Source organism: Hypanus sabinus, chromosome 20 (genome assembly GCF_030144855.1).
Source record: "Hypanus sabinus isolate sHypSab1 chromosome 20, sHypSab1.hap1, whole genome shotgun sequence".
Taxonomy (NCBI): Eukaryota; Metazoa; Chordata; class Chondrichthyes; order Myliobatiformes; family Dasyatidae; genus Hypanus; species Hypanus sabinus.
In genome coordinates this window covers 1,568,296-1,588,468 of record NC_082725.1, presented here as the reverse complement: position 1 = coordinate 1,588,468, position 20,173 = coordinate 1,568,296, and the positions used below count along the sequence as shown (strand labels likewise).

Sequence of the window (20,173 nt, the reverse complement as noted above, 5' to 3'; positions counted from 1 at the left end):
TGAAAGTGTTGTATCTCCTGCCTCTAATGCTCAGAGTCCCAATACAAAGTAGTAAACTGCTCCTACTTCCAAATCACATCACTCTCATCAAAGTGAAACTGGTTTTTGCATCCAGTGGAGACTGGTGTTCCTGACTGTGTTTCAGTTACCTATTAACATGATTGGGAAAAAACATTTAGCCTGACATATTGAGATTATAAGATATACTGTAAAATATGCTATCATATGTATTTATATTTATTGTGGTTTTCTTAAATTAATATTTTCTTTATCATATTGTGTATATTTTTGTGCTGCATCAGATCTGGTGTGATTATTATGTCATTATCTTTTACATTTGTGTACTGGAAATGACATTAAATAATATCTTAAATCTTGAATCTTGAGAGGATAGTAAACATGTCAAATGTTTTGACACTGGCTAAAGAGAGTAGTAGAAATTCTCTTATAATCATAGAGGAGTTCAGGGTTCTATAATAGAACAAAATCTCAAATGTGTTATTCTTTGATAATGTTAATAAACTTTCTTATGCAGCTTTATAGCACAGTTAAGTTTATACAATTCTCCATTTAGATTGTATTGTTTTATTATTGAATTTTAATAGCACAAACCTGTCCTTACCATACAAAGAATAATTTCTTTTTCAGCTTTGTAATGCATTACATATTTAATGTACATGTAGTTTATTGAAGTAAACTTTATATACAGTTTATGATGCAGGGGTAAGAAAGTTGTACAGATTCAGATGAAAGCGACATGCACTGGCTTCTTTAGGGATAGTGGGAGTGTTTCATTTTCAGAGCAATGATGTGTTCACTGGAATGTATGTTCACATTACAGAAAGTGTGCACCTTCATCACCACATGGAAGGTTCATCATACCTGCAAACAGAAATAAACTTAGTAAATATAACTGCTGACATTTGCATGTAAAGACACAAGATTCTGTAGATGCTGGAAATCTGAAACAGCACACACAAAATGCTGAAGGAACTCAGCAGGTCAGACAGCATTTATGGAGAGGAATGACCAGTTGACACTTTGGGCCGAGGCATTCTGAATTCAGTCCTGATGAAGGGTCTCAGTCTGAAACGTTGTCTGTCCAATTCCCCCCAACAGATGACACATTCAGTTCCTCATGTATTTCGTGTGTTCCTCCATGAAAGAAATCCTTTCATGGGAGATGTGCCCATTTTGTCAGCAGATAAAATAAAACACTTTCAGGTTATTAATTCTGAAATGTTCGACATACCATTAATTATGCTCCTTCTACCCAGGTGCCATTGAATTTAACAATGCATATGCATGAATGGAATGCATATTCAGTTAATAATATGGTAAGGTAGCGTAGGGGTAGCACAATAGCACAGGGTGGCAACGTGGTACCGTAGCAGTTAGTGCTATTGCTTTGTAATGCCAGCTGTAAGATTAGGGTTCAAATCCTGCTGCTGTCTGTAAGGCGTTTGTACGTTCCCCCCGTGATCACGTGATCTCCAACTGCTCCACTTACTTCCCACAGTCCAAAACACACATTTCGATGTTTTGATGGAGATGTGACAAATAAAGCTAATTTCTCTCTCTTTCTTTCTACACTCCCCTATCTTTCAAAGTAACACACCCAGCGCAGTTCATCTTTTTTAACTATGAAGTTTTCTGTACTCACCTATATTTAGGAAAACTTTCAGCATTTTCTCTCAGCATCAAATCTGTCCTCACCAGTGCCTCAGGGCTGGATCTCTTCCCATACCTGATGCAGACAAATAATCAACACACATTTCTGTTAGAAAATTGCTAAAGTCACTCAATTAATTAGATTTACAAATAATATATTCACCTGCAGATTTTTATTAAAAGGCCATAATTGTAAAACAACTCCGTTCATACCTCCTACTTCAAAATATCCACTATTGTCCCTGTACCTAAAAAGACCGAGATAATATGTCTGAACTACTGGCATCCTATCGCATTCACCTCAATCATAAGCAAATGCTTTGAGAGGCTGGTCAAGGACTACATCTGCAGCTTGCTACCATCCACACTGGACCCCTACAATTCACCTACTGACACAACTGATTGACAGACGATGCAAGAGCCACAGCCCTACACACCATCCTTACCCATCTGGAGAATAAGGACACTGATGTGAGAATGCTGTTCTTCGACTACAGTTGGCATTCAACACCATAATTCCCTACAGGCTTGACAAGAAGCTCAGAGACCTCAGCCTTCACCCTGCCTTGTGCAGCTGGATCCTGGACTTCCTGATAGATCGCCGGCAGGTGGTGAGAGTGGGCTCCCTCATCTCTGCCACTCTGACCCCCAACACAGGAGCCCCTCAGAGCTGTGTCCTAAGCTCCCTCCTTTACTCTCCGTATACCCATGACTGTGTCACCACCCACAGCTCCAATCTACTAATTAAATTTGCTGACGATACTACATTGATTGACCTTATCTCAAATAATAATGAGGCAGCCTACGGAGAAGAAGTCATCACCCTGACACAGTTGTGTCAAGGAAACAACCTCTCCCTCAATGTCACAAAAACAAAGGAGCTGATTGTGGACTACAGGAGGAATGGAGACAGGCTCACCCCTATTGATGTCAATGGATCTGGGATTGAGAGGGTGAACAGCTTTAAGTTCCTCAGAATACACATCACCGAGGATCTCACTTGGTCTGTGTGGTGAAAAAGGTACAACAGCGCCTTTTTCACCTCAGATGGTTGAAGAAGTTCGTCATGAGTTCCCAAATCCCAGGGACTTTCTGCAGGAGCACAATTGAGAACATCTTGACTGACTGCATCACTGCCTGGTATGGGAACCGTTCTTCCCTCAATTGCAAGATTCTACAGAGAGTGGTGTGGACAGTCCAGCGCATCTGTAGATGTGAACTTCCCAATATTCAGGACATTTACAGAGACAGGTGTGTAAAAAGGGCCCGTAGGATCACTGGAGACCTGAGTCACCCCAACCACAAACTGTTCCAGCTGCTACCATCCAAGAAACGGTACTGCCACATTAAAGCCAGGACCAATAGGCTCCAGGACAGCTTCTTCCACTAGGCTATCAGACTGATTATTTCATGCTGATACAATTATATTTCTATGCTATATTGACTGTCCTGTTGTACATACTATTTATTACAAATTACTATAAATTGCACATTGCACATTTAGATGGAGATGTAACTTGGAGAATTTTACTTCTCATGTACATGAAGAATCTAAGAAATAAAGTCAATTCAAATGACTATCTTGACATTTTTCAAACACAGGTAATCTTTTAATCTGGATATCTGATGGGAGGACCAGGATTTATTGATAATCTATAACTACCCTTGATCCAAGCTGTTTAGGAGTCAACCATGTAAATGGAATCATATATTTAAAGCTTTCCTTGTCACATGTACATATATTGAAACACACAGTGAAATGTGTCATTTGTGTCAAGACAAATCAGCGGGAATGTGCTAGGTTAGCCTGCAAGTCTCTCTGCTTATGCCCCACTTACACTTCTCTATCTTTTAACTCCATTTCTTCATCTCTCATTGCAATGTGTAGCAGCATCTCCAGAATTTCTTTTGGCTATTCCTTTCAGTGGCAGGATTCCCCATTCTTGCCACTTTCTAAGTAAGTAGTCTCTCATGAATTCTTTATTAAAATTGAAGTTAAGAATGAGGATATGCTAGAAATTATGAAGAACATTAAGATGGGCCAGGTTATTACAGGAAACAAGGAAAGAGATTGGTGTTGACCTTTGTGTCCTTCCTGGCTAAAGGTGTAGTACCAGAGGCCTGGATAATGACAAATGTTGTTCCCTTGATGCAGAAAGTAAATAGGGATTATCCAGAGAAATTCTAGACCAGTGAGTCTTACTTCAGTGGTGGGCAAACTGTTGGAGAGCATTCTTAGAGGCAGTGTTAACGAGCATTTGGAGAAGCGTAGTCTGATTACAGATAGTCAGCAGAACTTTGTGAGGAGCAGATCATGCCTCACGAGCCCGACTGAATTCTTTGAGAATGTGATAAAGCACATATCGATGAGGGTAAAGCACTGGATATGGTGTGTACAGATGTTAGTAAGGTGTTTGATAAGGTTTCCCTTGGTAGGCCCATTCAGAAAGTCAAGAAGCACGAGATACAGGAAAATTTGGCTGTGTGGATTTGGAATTGACTTGTTTACAGAAGGCAGAGAGTGAGAATGGATGGAGCTTATTCTGCTTGGAGGTTGGTAACTAGTAGTGTTCTGCAGGGATCTGTTCCAGAACCCCTATTTGTAATTTTTATAAATGAATTAGATGAGGAAGCAGAGGGTGGATTAGTAAGTTTGCAGATAACATGAGGGTTTGGTAGTTTGGTGAGTAGTGTAGAAGGCTGAAGGTTACATTGAAACATTGACAGGATGCAGAGCGAGACAAAAAAGTGGCAGATGGAGTTGAAACGAAAATTGTGAAGTAATTCACTTCAGAAGGTCGAACTTGAAGGGAGAGTACAACGTTAATAGAAGTATTCTTGGCAGTGTGGAAGAACAAAGGTAGCTTGGAGTCCACGTCCATAGATTCTTCGAAGTTACTGTGCAAGTTGATAGGATAGTTACGCAGGTATATGGTATTTTAACCTTCATTTGTCAGGGGATTGAATTCAAGAGCCACAGGTATTATTGTAGCTCTATAAAACTCTGGTCCGATGACACTTGGGGTATTGTGTTCAGTTCTAGTCACCTGATAATATAAAGGATGTGAAAACTATAGAGAGGATGCAGATGAGATTTACCAGGTTGCTGCTGAGATTGGAGAAAATGTCTTATTAGGAAAGAGCAAGCTAAGTCTTTTCCCTGGTGCAAAGGAGGAAACTTGAAAAAGGTGTATGGGATTATGAGAGCAATAGAGAGAGTGGATAACCAGCACTTTTTACCAAGGTGGCAATGGTCAATATCTGGGGGCATCCATTTTAGATAAGTGGAGGAAGGTTTACAGAAAGGTAGAAATAGGTTTTTTTACACAGAGAGCAGTGGGTGCCTGGAACAATCTGCCAGGGTTGATGGTAGGGGCAGACACATTAAGGCCAGTTAAGAGACTCTTTAGTTAGACACATGGATGAAAGAAAAATGGGGAGCTATGTGGGAGGATGGGTTGGATTGATCTATGGGTTGGCATAACATTGTAGGCTAAAGGGCCTGTTCCTGTGCTGTATTGTTTTATGCCTCTAAAGCTCTTGATGCTCATATCATATTCATGCTCTGCAGTTTCATTCTTCTTCACAGTGGCAACAGTGCCTCTGCCATCAAATTTTTTTGTCATTTTAAAGGCCACCCATTATCCTTCACTTATACAACCTTTTCCGATTGGGATTATTTTACAATTCTCTGGAAGTGTTAGTTTAAATGGACACATGTTCCTGCCTGCTTGACCAGGAAGACAGCCATAAGATCAAGGGCAAATCATTGCAGAGGGAAGTTATGAGACATAACCAGGGCAGCATGGTAGTGCAGTGGTTAGTGTAGTGCTTTGCAGTGTCAGCAAACAAGGTTCAAATCACGTCACAGTCTGGAAAGGAGCTTGTAAGTTCTGTAAGGAGATGTTTAGTTCCTAATCTGAGTGTAAGGTAGTGAAGGTGGGAAATGAGAAGCAGGATAAAGATCAGGCCCAGTGCCATCGATGGGATGTAAAGCTGAATGGACTCCTCGTGTCCTAGTTCTGCTATAAAGAACTGAAAATGCACAGCAGGCAGTCATTAACAGTTGAGGCACAATTTGTCATTAGCATTAATTATGTGCTATGTCAGTTATGGTTGGAGTCAGCTTGAAACTAGTGTTTCTCATTAGCATTAATCACATTTGCTGAAGTAACATTCTGTTCAACATCTGTGAGATTTTTTGTACCTGCAAAGCAATTATAAAATAATAATTTTGTTTTTTGAATCATGTTGCATAGTTAAATTTAATCTCATTTCACTTTGTAAAAATGTTCAAAGAGATGCCAATAAAGCAATGGGAGATAATAAATTATCTTCTTAGAGTGCCACAGTAGCATAGCAGTTAGTGTGATACAATCCATTTATCCTTTTCTAATCTGAATAATTTTAGTTTTTCTGAAAAGGTGAAAGGAATGTTAGTTTAAATAAACACATGTTCCTGCCTGAACAACCATAAAATCAGGACCAGGCTATACTGGATAGAAGCTAAGACACATTTCTTAATGAACAACACGAGCTACCACTGTCTACGTCCCCTACTTGCCCTGCACCTACTATCCACACCTCCACATACCAACTGCTATCATCTCAATCTTCACCTTCCACAGCCTCCTCCTTCTCTAGTCATCATGGACTCATCTTCACTACTGAGCAGGTGTGAAGGGCTCTGGGAAAACTCAGGTATGGTAAAGTATTAGGACCGGATGGTGTGAACCCTAAGGTTCTGAAGGAGTGTGTTGAGCAGCCGTGTGGAGTTCTCCAGAGCAGAGAGTAAGGCATTTGACAAGGTTCCACATGGTAGGCTTATTCAGAAAGTCAGAAGGCATGGGATCCAGGGAAGTTTGGCAAGGTGGATTCAGAATTGGCTTGCCTGCAGAAGGCAGAGGGTTGTGGTGGAGGGAGTACATTCAGATTGGAGGGTTGTGACTAGTTGTGTCCCACAAGGATCTGTTCTGGGACCTCTACTTTTCGTGATTTTTATTAACGACCTGGATGTGGGGGTAGAAGGGTGGGTTGGCAAGTTTGCAGATGACACAAAGGTTGGTGGTGTTGTAGATAGTGTAGAGGATTGTCAAAGATTGCAGGGAGTCATTGATAGGATGCAGAAGTGGGCTGAGCAGTGGCAGATGGAGTTCAACCTGGAGAAGTGTGAGGTGGTACACTTTGGAAGGACAAACTCCAAGGCAGAGTACAAAGTAAATGGCAGGATACTTGGTAGTGTGGAGGAGCAGAGGGATCTGGGGGTACATGTCCACAGATCCCTGAAAGTTGCCTCACAGGTAGATAGGGTAACTAAGATAGCTTATGGGGTGTTAGCTTTCATAAGTCGAGGGATAGAGTTTAAGAGATGTGATGTAATGATGCAGCTCTACAAAACTCTAGTTAGGCCACACTTGGAGTACTGTGTCCAGTTCTGGTGGCTTCACTAGAGGAAGGAGGTGGAAGCATTGGAAAGGGTACAGAGGAGATTTACCAGGTTGCTGCCTGGTTTAGAGAGTATGCATTATGATCAGAGATTAAAGGAGCTAGGGCTTTACTCTTTGGAGAGAAGGAGGATGAGAGGAGACATAATAGAGGTGTACAAGATATTAAGAGGAATAGACAGAGTGGACAGCCAGTGGCTCTTCCCCAGGGCACAACTGCTCAGTACAAGAGGACATGGTTTTAAGGTAAGGGGAGAGAAGTTCAAGGGGGATATTAGAGGAAGGTTTTTCACTCAGGGAGTGGTTGGTGCGTGGAATGCACTGCCTGAGTCAGTGGTGGAGGCAGACACACTGGTGAAGTTTAAGAGATTACTAGATAAGTATATGGAGGAATTTAAGGTGGGGGGTTATATGTGAGGCAGGGTTTGAGGGTCAGCACAACATTGTGGGCCAAAGGGCCTGTAATGTGCTGTACTGTTCTATGTTCTATGCATTTTCAATCTGCGTCTCAGCCTGGAAAGAGTCCTGACTGTGCTGACTGTGTAGAAAACATCATGTGTGGTCCCAGTACACAAGAAGGGCCAGCTGAAAGTCCTGAATGACAACCATACTGTGGCTGTGACCTCACACATCATGAAGACCCTAGAGAGGCTGGTCCTGGCTCACTTCTGACCCCTGGTTAGATCAGCCCCCAATCCCCTGCAGTTAGTTTGCTACCAGGAGCACATCGGAGTCGATGATGCTGTCATCTGCCTGCTGAACAGAGCCTACTCCCACTGGCAGCACTGTGAAGATCGTGTTTTTTTGATTTCTCAAGTGTCTTCAGTACCATACAACCCTCATTGCTGGGGAAAAGCTCCATTCATTGCAGATTGGCACTTCCATTGTATCCTGGATTATGGACTACTTGACTGGCAGACCACAGTTTGTGCAGCTTCAGAGCTTGTGTCAGACATGGTAATAAGCAGAAACAAGAGAAAATCTGCAGATGCTGGAAATTCAAGCAACACACACAAAAAGCTGTAGGAACTCAGCAAACCAGGCAGCATCTATGGAAAAAAGTACAGTTGATATTTTGGGCCAAAACCCTTCAGCAGGTGGTAATAAGCAGCACTGGGACTGTATTGGCTTCTTTCCTGTTTACCCTGTATTCTTCAGACTTTAGATACAACGCTGAGTCATGTCATCTGCAGAAATTCCCTGATGATTCAGCAATAGTTGGGTGTATAAAGGGAGAATGGGAGGATGAATATAGGGCCCTGGTGAAGGACCTTGTCAAATGGTGCAAGCTGAATCATCTGCAGCTCAACATCAGTAAGGCAAAGGAGATAGTGACTAAGCCTGCATTGCCCCCGTTACTATTGATGGTGAAGATGTGGATGTGGGGAGGATGTTCAAGTACCTGGGGGTGCACCTAGATGATAGACTTGAGTGGAGCACTAACACAGAGACTGTGTACAAGAAGGGCCAGAGTTGCCTGTACTTCCTGAGGAGATTGAGGTCCTTTGGAGTATGCAGACCTCTCCTTCACATGTTCTACCAGGCTGTTGTTGCCAGTACAATCGTCTATACAGTGATGTGCTGGGGCAATGGCATCAAAACAAGTGATACCAACAGGCTCAATGAATTGATTAGGAAAGCTGGCTCTGTTATAGGAGTCAAACTAGATACACTGGAGAACAAAGGACCCTGTGGAAAATCCTGGCAATTCTGGACAATGTTTCTCACCCACTGCATGCCACCTTGGCTGAGCAGAGCAGCAATTTTAGTGATAGACTATAACAACTGTGCTACTCCAAAGAACACTATATGAGATCATTCTTACCTCCGCCATTAGGCTCTATAATGAGTCAACCTATAGCCAGGGAAGTGACGACCCCCTCTCATTGGACTGTTTGAGATAATTTATTTTTATTCTTTTTTACTTCACTTATAATATTTGTATATCTGTGCACTTGTAATGCTACAGTGATACTGTCATTTCCTTTGGGATCAATAAAGTAGCTATCTTACCACTAGAAATGTTACAGCTATTACAGCTTGAGGTGTTACAGCTGGGAGTTCAATCCAGCATCTTCTGTAAGAAAATTTGTACATTCTTCTTTTTTTCTCCAGTCCTGCAGAAGGATCGCAGACCAAATTGTTGACTTTACTCTTTTCCATAGATGCTGCCTGACCTGCTAAGTTCCTTCAACATTTTGTGTGGGTTGCTTGGATTTCCAGCATCTTCAGATTTTCTCTTGTTTATAGGCTCTTACAAACTTTTGAGGGGAATACTATCATCCCCTCAAAACTAATTAATGCAGGCAAAACAGTGGATATTGTCTGCATGGACTTTACTAAAGACACTTTACAAGGTTTTGCATGGGAGGCTGATCAAGAAGGTTTACTCATTGGGCATTCAGGATGAGGTAGTAATTTGGATTAGACATTGGCTTTGTTAGAGAAGCTGGAGAATGGGTGCCCTCACCCATCCCCCCGCCAGCCCACCAGGGATAGAGTCCCCCTGGCCCTCACCTATCGCCCTACAGATCCAACGCAGAATCCTCCTTAACTTCCGCCACCTCCTACATGATCCCACCACCAACCACATCTTGCCCCCCCCCCCCACTCTCAGCTTTCCACAGGAATCGCTCCCTATGCGACTCCCTTGTCCATTCGTTCCCCCTCATCCCTCCCCACGGACCTCCCTCCGGGCACTCATCCCTGCAAACGGAAGAAGTGCTACACCTGCCCCCACACTTCTTCCCTCACCACCATCCCAGGCCCCAGACAGTCCTTTCAGGTGAGGCACCACTTCACCTGCGAGTCAACTGGGGTGATAGACTGTATCCGGTGCTCCCGATGTGGCCATTTACACATTGGGGAGACCCGCCGCAGACTGGGAGACCGTTTCGCTGAACACCGGCGCTTGGTCCTCCAGCAGTGGTGGGATCTCCCTGGCCACACACTTCAATTCCCCAGACCACTCCCACTCCGACATGTCTGTCCATGGCCTCCTCTACCGTCAAGATGAGGCCATACGCAGGTCGATGGAGCAATACCTTATCTCCCACCTAGGTAACCTCCTCCCTGCCGGCATGAACATCCAACTCACAGACCTCCATTGATACCCCTGACCCCCACACTTACCCCCATCCCTATCTATTATTTTAGTCAGGTTCTCTTTCTCTCTCTTCCCCCCCCCCAGCCCTACTTTTCTTCCTCGTTCATTTCCCATAATTCTCCACCTTCCCCTTAGCCAATTTCCCTCCAGCCTATCACTTCCCAGCTCTCTACTTCATCCCTCCCCCCACTTCTTATCCCCCCTCGACCATCCCATGTTACTTCACTCCTGATGAATGGTTTCGGCCCGAAACGTCGTTATTACCTCCTCCTATAGATGCTGACTGGCCTGCTGAGTTCTGCCAGCATTTCGTGTTTTTTATTTCCAAAAAATGTTGACTGGTGTTTAAAGCAGATTGATTGCGGTCAATTTATTAGCGCGATTCCAGACGTATTCAATAACAGACCATTAATTGTGGACTATCCCGGTAGGACCTCCGTCACGCGTGTGTGCAGTGGGGAAGGATCGGCGTTAATGCTAAAACACGCACGTGACTTTGTGATAATTCAATGTATTTGTAAAGATGAAAATGATAGGTCCGGCGTTGTCACCCCTCCCTCTCTATATTTTGGGCTCAGCCTCCTAGAGTTGGCATACAGGATCAAGGAACTGTAGCTACTTTAGTTATTCAGCAGAAACTTGAACTATTACTCAGGCGACCATTCTCCATCCGGCAGCTTAAATCCGGACTGACGGCTATCTAAAGTTCGGATCTATTTCAAATATAAATGCATTCATTTACCGGACAGGACGCCGTCAGAATTTCAGACACAATAAAACATTAAACACAGAACATTTCAGCAGAGTACAGACCGTTCGGACCACAATGTTGTGCCGACCTTTTAACCTACTCCAAGATCAGTCTAGCCCTTCCCTCCTACATAGTCCCCCATTTTTCTATCATCCTTTTGCCTAAGGGTCTCTTAAACATCCCTAATCTATCTACCTCTACCACCGCCTATGGTAGGGAATTCCACATACCCACTTACTCTCTAACACCCCCCTATATTTTCCTCATATCACCTTAAAAATATGGTCTGCTGGTTTAGTCATTTCTGCCCTGAGAAAAGTCTCTGGCTATCCACTCATCTTTTTGTCATCTTGTATACCGCTATCAAGTCACCTCTCATCCTCCTTCCCTCCAAGAGAAAAACCCTAACTCACTCAACCTATCCTCATCAGACATGCTCTCTAATCGAGGCAACATCCTGGTAAATTTCCTCTGCTTCCACATCCTTTCTCTAATGAGGCGACCAGAAATGGGTCGACCAGAGACACAGCCATATCTCTTGTAGTTTTTAGTACTTGACTTACTAAACCTAATAGAATCCGGGGTTGGGAAGCTTTATCGTTGGGTTTGATTAATTTAAAATAGTTAAGTGCACTCTATATCTCTTGTCGTTTATTTCACCCTCTTCCTCCCCTCCCTTTTGTTGGTTTTGCGCTTTGCCCCACTCATTGCTCCTTGCTGCAAAGCCAATTCGATGTACGAGAAGACAGGCCACACGGTTCACAAGCTGGCGGTCTCACCTTTGCCTGGTTATGAGGTTGATGTAGTGCCTCAGAGCCGAATAATACTTGGCCAAATCCTCTGCAGGCGCCCCTTCCCCGGGATTGTCAGGTCTGGAGGGGTAGGCGTCGGCGAAAGTCCCTATGCAGATGAGCATGCAGAACGCAAACGTGGAGACCCCCAGCCGAAGCTTCATATTAGTCTGCATCTGTAAGAAGAGCTACTGTCAGCGAACTCGGTTCAAATCGGCGCACGGCGTGAAAACCGGACGAGGCAAGCTAAAAAAGAACACGATAACTGGCATTTCCCGATATGCTATCGTCAAGAAATGTTTGTACTCGAATGGTCATTCCGATCAGCCGCTGTTACACATTTTATTGTTTGCCCCGAAACTGTAAGTCGTTTCAGTCTTCAAGTCGTTATACTAAACAATTCTTCTCCGAATAGCGCCCACACCCACCTTCCTGATTATGTTTAAATTCCACGATATGGACAAAAGCAATTCCGTGCATCACTTTTATAAATCGTTCATAAACTTTAAATAATCGTCATGTATATTAGTAAAAAACAATAAAATATTGCTATTTCTGATAATAAATTTGTATTTAATCTTCACATTATTATCATAACATTAAATTCCATTGGAACAGTTGCGATTATAATGAATTAGATTAATATTATAGTTAACATTTTTTCTTTCTGCAATATAATGTACTTTAACACGTTTCGTTCTGTGCAGTGACTAAGTGGATGAAAGTGGATTGCTGTCCGTGTTACTCACGTTTTGGGTCCACAGAGTGTGCTGGAAATCCGCCGCCGCTCTCTCTCTCTCACTCTGCGCCTCTGGTCGTTGTCTGCCTTTTTGAGGCTGTTTGGGGAAGTATTGGCATGTCCTGCGTTTTATGTGTTTCACTCGATGAGGCGAGGGAGGTTCCTGGTCACGCTTCAGTGACCAGAGATCGCGTGCACATTCCTGCAATGCCCAAACAACGTCAGATGCGACGTTGCAGGGTACCTGTCACTGAGGAACTGATCAGAGTGATTGGGCACACCTCCGCGCCAGTCCCATCCTCCGGGAATGAATGCACAGTCTTGTTGCGTTGAGGTAAAAACCCCGGCCTCTCTTAAACGTCAGTAATACACCCGGACAGCGAGCCGAAACTATGCCATTGACTGGGCTGTGACTGGAGTCAGTGTTTGCGGTCTCCCACTGTCCTTACGGTGTTCCTGAAACTCGGTGTCAGAAAATGCACTCGATGTATCCGGAAGCACACAGTTCCCGTTTTAATTGATATGTTGTCTATAAAATAGCCCGAAATTTCCCCAAACAGACCCACATCTTTTGATTTCGAAGTCTGTTACTTTAAATGAGATACAATATCCAGGTGACTGAGATTTAATGAAATACAGATAACGCTACTAAAAGCATATTTAAAATGAACTCGCCGATATGGAGAGTACAGTTAGAATGTGGTCATATTTTCCCGATTTATATATAACAGCCGCCATATAGACTCAGTCTGAGCAAGAATGTATTTGAACATACATTTAGTTCAACAAGTTCGGACGCATCCCTGAAGATCTCTGAAACCACTGGAATAACTTATGAAGCATTGTTGCGGAAATCGGAAATTCGCGGCAAATCTGTTTTAAGTGCTTTATTTAGTCACTTACGCACACAAATACTGGAGAAACTCAGCGAGTCAGGCAGCATCTATGGCGAAGAATAAAAAGTCGACGTTTCGGCTAGAGACCCTTCTTCAGGAGTCCTCATCAAGAGGATGAAATGTCTCGCCCTGATTCGTTTCCATAGATGCTGCCTGAGCTGCGGAATTCCTCCAGCATTTTGTGCGCGTTGCTTTGGATTTCCAACATCTGCAGAATCTCTTGTGTTTATTATTTAGTCGGTAAATGTTTAATTTATCGTAACTGCATAAAGGGGAATTAACATCGTTCTTCTGTGTACCGTGTCTAACCCTAGCTCTTTCTTTGCACCTGTTTATACCTGGATGTGTGCAAATGAGAAACTCCATTTGGAATGCTCTTCGCCACAGTCGATGCGCTACTGCGTATGGAACAGCGTCTTTGCACGTCAGATCTGTCGTTTTGCAGAAGCGGTACAGTGCAATACATAAAGGTTCTATAAATCATAATAAGAAGCATAAACAATTGAATTAGTGCGTAAAGAGAGCAAGAATAGTGCGGTGTACATGGGTTCAGAGACCTGATAGTGGAGAGAAGATGCTATTTCTGTGGGTGTTCATGCTCCTGTACCTCCACCCTGTTGGTAGCGACGAAATGAGGGCATCTCCTGGGTGGTAGGGGTCCTTAATGCAATGCAGTAATTCTGCAGATATTACAACAAACTCGACTGCAGCCGCAAAGATGTTATTCAGATACATCCAGTTCCGCGCCTTCTTCACACGTTGTTTCCTTATTATACTGTACCATTCTTTCACTTGCATTGCACGTTCACCTGTTCTACCCCAATGATCTGACCTGTTTCACCGTATCTCGGTACCCGTGACAGTGATAAAGCGAGTTACCAATTCCACCCTAGCAAGGTTCGATATTTAACTGTCTTATAAGGGTAGGTTGAGCGAACGAGAGCTTTTCTCTTCGGAGTGAAGGAGGATAAAAGGTGACTTGATAGAGGAGTACAAGATAATAAGAGGCATCGATCAGCATAGTCAGAAACTTCTTCCCATGACTAACACAAAGGGTCACTATTTAAAGATGATTGGAGGAAAGTATGTGGGGGTGTCAGAGGCTGGTGGCTGGTGGTAGAGGCAGATACATTAGGTAATGAGACTCTTAGATAGGCACATAGATGATAGAAAAATAGAGGATCATGAAGAAAGGAAGGGTTAGATCGATTTTATAAGATTATAAGTCGACACAACATCGTGGGCTAAAAGGCCTGTACTGTGCTATAATGTTCTATGTTTTATGTTCTAACTAATATCTACATTGGAATATTTTGGAATACTGCGACAGATATTTTCTTCACTAGCCTGTAATCCTGCCTGTAATCCTTTATTCTCCTGTTGACGGTCCGATCCATAAAGACAACATTTCAAAATTGAAGATTGTTTATTGTCATTTCCAGTACAAAGCGTAAATGAGAGCGAAATGATGCAGCACAAAGTCATAACAAGCATAATACATAATAACTATAAATATATAGATTAGCTTATTTACATAGACTGTTTATACGTAAAGTGACGCTACGGACAGGTGACTCTGATGGGAAATGACAAAGTAGTGGTGGTGAAGGAAGTGATAAGATGGGTTAGTGGGGGAGGTGTTAATCAGTCTGAAGTATGAATGCCTGGTTCTCATTGCTACCATCAGGAAGGAGGTATAAGAGCTGAAGGCACAGACTCAGCGATTCAGGAACAGCTCTTTCCCCTCTGCCAACCGATTTCTGAATGGTCATTGAACCCATGAACACTACCTCACTACTTTTTTTATTTCCATCTTTGCACTACTTAACTATTACATATATGCTTACTATAATTCATGTTTTTCTATCATTATGTATTGCATTGTACTGCCGCGAAGTCAACAGATTTCACGACATATGCCGGTGATATTAAACCTGATTCTGATGATAGCAGGGCGGACGGTAATTTACGTAAAAGCGCCTGGTGCAGAGAACACAGGAAACCGCATGTCCGAGTTACAGAGAAGGTACTTCATGTTTGTCCCACTTCTATCAGGGAGGAGGCTAAGTAGCATCCAGGCCAGGACCACCAGACTCAAAACCAGTTACTTTCCCTGATCAACACCTCCACCCACTAACGCACCCATCCACCACCCCAACCACCTCTACTTTATCATTTCCTGTCAGAAACCTTATGTACAGACACTCCTGTGCCTAGGGTCACTTTATGGACATACAATCAATCTATCTATATAAGATATCTTATCTACTTATGTTTAATGTGTTTTTATTATTGTGCTCTTTATCTTCTTGTGTTTTTTTGGGCTGCACCGGATCTAGAGTAACAATTGTCTTGATCTCCTTTACACGTGTGTACTGGAAATTGTATTAAACGATCTTTAATCTCGATGAATGGTGCTGAAGAAGGGCCTCTGTGCGAAAAGTCATTGACACTAGGAGTGTGTCAGAGGTCCGTGAGTGTCAGGGAGCAAGAGTGAGTGCTATTGCTATTACAAAGGGAAAAGTGCTACACAAACTTAAAGGTCTTAAGGTGGATAAGTGACCTGGGCCAGATGGACTACATCCCAGAGTTCTGAGAGAGGTTGCTGAAAAGATAACAGATGCATTGGTCATGATCTTTCAAGAATCACTTGATTCTGGCGTGGTCCAGGAGGACTGGAAAATTGCCAGTTTAACTCCACTCTTTGAGGCTCTTCTTTAAGGAGGAAGGCAAAGGAAAGGAAATGATAAACCAGTTAGCCTAACCTCAGTGCATGGGAAAGTGTTGGAGTCTATTAGTAAGGATGAGATTTCAAGGTACTTGGAGACTAATAATAAAAAGTCAGTATGGTTTCTGTCAAGGGAAATCTTGCCTGACAAATTTGTTAGAGTTCTTCGAGGAAGTAACAAGCAGGGTGGACAAAGGAGAGGCAGTGGATGTCATTTACTTGGATTTTCAGAAGGCATTTGGTAAGGTGCCACACATGAGACTGCTTAAAAACATAAAATCCTATGGTGTTACAGGAAATATACTGGCATGGATAGAGGAATGTCTGACAGCCAGGAGACAGTGAGTGAGAACAAAAAGGGCTTTTTCTGGTTGGCTGCCAGAGACCAGTGGTGTTCCTCAGGGGTCAGTATTGGGACCATTATTTTTCACATTGTTTGTCAATGATTTGGATAATGGAATTGATGGCTTTGTGGCAAAGTTTGTGGATGACACAAAGGTAAGTCGAGGAGTAGGTAGTGCTGAGGAAGCAATGCAATTGTAGCAGGATTTAGACAAATTGGAAGAATGGGTAAAAAAGTGGCAGATGGAAAACAGTGTTGTGAAATGTATGATAATATGCATTTTGATAAAAGGAGCAGTAGTGAGGACTATTGTCTAAATGAGGAGAAGGTTCAAACATCAGAGGTGCAAAAGGACTTGGGAATCCTCGTGCAAGACTCCCAGAAGGTTAATTTACTGGTAGAGTCTATGTTAAAGACGGCCAATTCAATGTTGGTATTTATTTCATGGGGAATAGAATATAAAAGCAAGGTGATAATGCTGAGCCTTTATAAGACTCTAGTCAGGCAGCACTTAGAGAGTATTGTCAACAGCTTGAACCCCATATCTCAGAAGAGACATGTTGTTATTGAGAGAGTCCAGAGGAGGTTTATGAGGTTGATTCCAGGAATGAAGGGGTTATCATATGAGGAGAGTTTGGCAGCTGTACTCTTTGGGCCTGTACTCACTGGAATTTAGAAGAATGTGTGGAAATCTCACTGAAACCTGCCAAATGTTGAAAGGACTAGATGGGTGGATGTGGAGAGAACATTTCCTATGGTGGGGGTATCAGGAACTAGAGGGCACAGTCTCAAAATTGAGGGTCTACCCTTTAGAACAGAGGTAATGTGGAATTTGTTTTAGCCAGAGAGTAGTAAATCTATGGAATGTTCTGCCACAGACTGCGGTGGAAGTCAAGTCCGTGCGTATCTTTAAGTTGAAGGTGGATCATTTCCTGATCGGTCAGGGCATCAAAGAATATGGCGAGAAGGCAGATCTTTGGGGTTGAGTGGGACCTGGGATAAGCCATGATGAAATGATGGAGCACTCTCGATGGGCTGAATAGCCTATTTTTGCCCTTATGTCTTATGCTCTTATAAGTCGACTCTTTACTCTTTTCTTTGGATGCTGCCCGACCTGTTGAGTCCCTCCAGCATTTTGTGCGTTTTGCTTTGATCTTGAATCTTGTTTTTGGGTTACTGAAATCTAACAGGTCTATTAACAACGCAAACACGAGGGAATCTGCAGATGCTGGAAGTTCAAGCAACACACACAAAATGCTGGAGGAACTTAGCAGGCCAGACAGCATTTATAGGGAGAAGCACTGTTGACATTTCAGGCTGAGACCCTTCATCAGGACTAACTGAAAGGAAAGATTTGAAAGTAGGGGGGAGGGGGAAATGCAAGATGATAGGAGAAGCCTGGAGGGGGTGGAGTGAAGCTGAGAGCTGGAAAGGTGATTGGCAAAAGGGATACAGAGCTGGAGAAGGGAAAGGATCATGGGATGGGAGGCCTAGGGAGAAAGAAAGAGGGAGGGGAGCACCAATGGGAGATGGAGAACAGGCAGAGTGATGGGCAGAAAAAGAGAAAAAAAAGGATGGGGAAAAACTAAATATATCAGAGATGCGGTAAGAAGGGGAGGAGGGGCATTAATGGAAGTTAGAGAAGTCAATGTTCATGCAATCAGGTTGGAGGCTACCCAGCCGGTATATAAGGTGTTGTTCCTCCAACCTGAGTGTGGCTTCATCTTGACAGTAGAGGAGGCCATGGATAGACATATCAGAATGGGAATGAAATGTGGAATTAAAATGTGTGGCCACTGGGAGATCCTGTTTTCTCTGGCGGACCGAGCGTAGGTGTTCAGCGAAACGGTCTCCCAGTCTGCATCGGGTCCCACCAATATATAAAAGGCCACACCAGGAGCACCGGACACAGTATACCACACCAGCCAACTCACAGGTGAAGTGTCGCCTCACCTGAAAGGACTGTCTGGGGCCCTGAATGGTGGTGAGGGAGGAAGTGTAAGGGCAGGTGTAGCACTTGTTCTGCTTACAAGGATAAGTGCCAGGAGGGAGATCGGTGGGAAGGGATGGGGGTGGGGGGGACGAGTGGACAAAGGAGTCGCGTAGGAAGCGATCCCTGCAAAAAGCAGAAAAAGGGGTGGAGGGAAAGGTGCTTGGTAGTGGGATCCCGTTGGAGGTGGAGGAAGTTACCGAGAATTATACGTTGGACCCGGTGGCTGGTGGGGTGGTAGGTGAGGACAAAGGGGAACCCTATCCCGAGTGGGGTGGTGGGCGGATGGGGTGAGGGCAGATGTGTGGGAACTCAACCAAAACCAGGATGAGGGAGCATATCATCCCATACGAGCTACTCTGCATCTTTTAAAATTGATTTTAAAGTTCTCTTACTTGTTTTTAATGCTCTTAATGTTCTGGGACCAGAGTACAGCACAAAACATTTTCGTTTTATAATCCAGTTTGAACTCTCTGGTGTTCTTCCACTGGTCTCTTAAATTTAAACAATATCCCTCAAAAGCTGATTGGCAGGTCAGCCTTTTTGAACTATGCTCCTAAACTATAAGGGATGCAGACTCTGTTGACACTTTCGAACACCGGCTCAAAATCTATTTACTGTATTTACTTTATTTTAACTAACTTTTTTTCGTCTGTTATTTTCATGTTCATATTTATTTTTATTATTATTTTATTTTTCTTATTTGTATGCTAATCCCATTGTAAAGCACTTTGAACTACATCATTTGTATGAAAAGTACTCTATAAATAAAATTATTATTGGCACACAATCTGCTGGAGGAACTAGGCAAGTCGAGTGGTGTCTGTGGGGATGGGTTGGGGGGGGTGGTTGGGGAGGAGTTATCGGTGCTTTGGATGGAAACTCTGCATTTGGACCTGCCAGCCTGCAGTCTCTTGTATCTTCATAAGACCATAAGATATAGGAGCAGAATTAGGCCATTTGGCCCATCATGTCTGCTCTGTAATTCAATCATGGCTGATCCTTTTTTCCCCTCCTCAGCCATACTCCCTGGCCTTATCCCCATAAATTTGATGCCATGTACAAACAAGAACCTATCAAGTTCTGCCTTAAATACACCCAACCTAGCTTCCACAGCTGCCTTTTGGTAACAAATTCCACAAATTCACCACCCTTTGGCTAAAGAAATTTTTCTGCATCTCTGTTATAACTGAACGTCCCTTTATCATGAGCCTGTGTCGTCATGGCCTAGACTCCCTCACCATGGGAAACATCCTTTTTGCATCTACACTGTCTTCTTCTTTCAACATTTAAAAAGGTTTCAATGAGATCTCCCCTCATTGTACAAAAAGGATGGGTTGCACTTGAATCCCAGGGGAACCAATATCCTGGTAGGGAGGTTTGCTAAGGCTACTGGGCAGAGTTTAAACTAGAATTGTTGGGGGGTGAGAACTGAACTGAAGAGACTGGGGAAGAGGAGGTTGGCTCACAAATAGAGAAAGCTTGTAGACAGTGCAAGAGGGAGGATAGGCAGGTGATAGAGAAGCAAGAATGACGAGTCAGTTTACAGAGAGGAGGTGCAGCAGCTAACAGACTGGTGCAGAACCAACAACCTGTTTCTTAATGTGAACAAAACAAAAGAGATGGTTGTTGACTTCAGGAGGGCACGGAGTGACAACTCCCCGCTGAACATCGACGGCTCCTCGGTAGAGATCGTTAAGAGCACCAAGTTTCT

At 43.3% G+C, this 20,173-nt stretch overlaps 1 protein-coding gene and 1 long non-coding RNA gene across 2 annotated transcripts in view; one reads left to right on the top strand and one right to left on the bottom strand.

Annotated features, from left to right (window-relative positions):
• The window catches only part of LOC132378226 (uncharacterized), a 105,572-nt gene that overhangs the window by 59,816 nt on the left and 25,583 nt on the right, over positions 1-20,173 (top strand). The window lies entirely within an intron of this gene.
• Positions 724-12,589, bottom strand: npy (neuropeptide Y). The gene is made up of 4 exons (XM_059945760.1): positions 12,513-12,589; positions 11,752-11,939; positions 1,664-1,747; positions 724-882 (listed from the first exon to the last, which is right to left on the bottom strand). The coding sequence occupies exons 2-4, from the start codon at positions 11,937-11,939 to the stop codon at positions 858-860; spliced, it is 297 nt and encodes a 98-aa protein (XP_059801743.1). The 5' UTR covers positions 12,513-12,589; the 3' UTR covers positions 724-857.

Excerpts from the sequence above, each read along its gene's own strand:
- npy (XM_059945760.1), bottom strand. The coding sequence starts at position 11,939 with ATGCAGACTAATATGAAGCTTCGGCTGGGGGTCTCCACGTTTGCGTTC. Across the intron at positions 1,748-11,751 it reads AACCTCATAACCAGGCAAAG|GTATGGGAAGAGATCCAGCC; the intron begins GTGAGACCGCCA and ends TGTCTGCATCAG. Across the intron at positions 883-1,663 it reads GAAAGTTTTCCTAAATATAG|GTATGATGAACCTTCCATGT; the intron begins GTGAGTACAGAA and ends TTCTGTTTGCAG.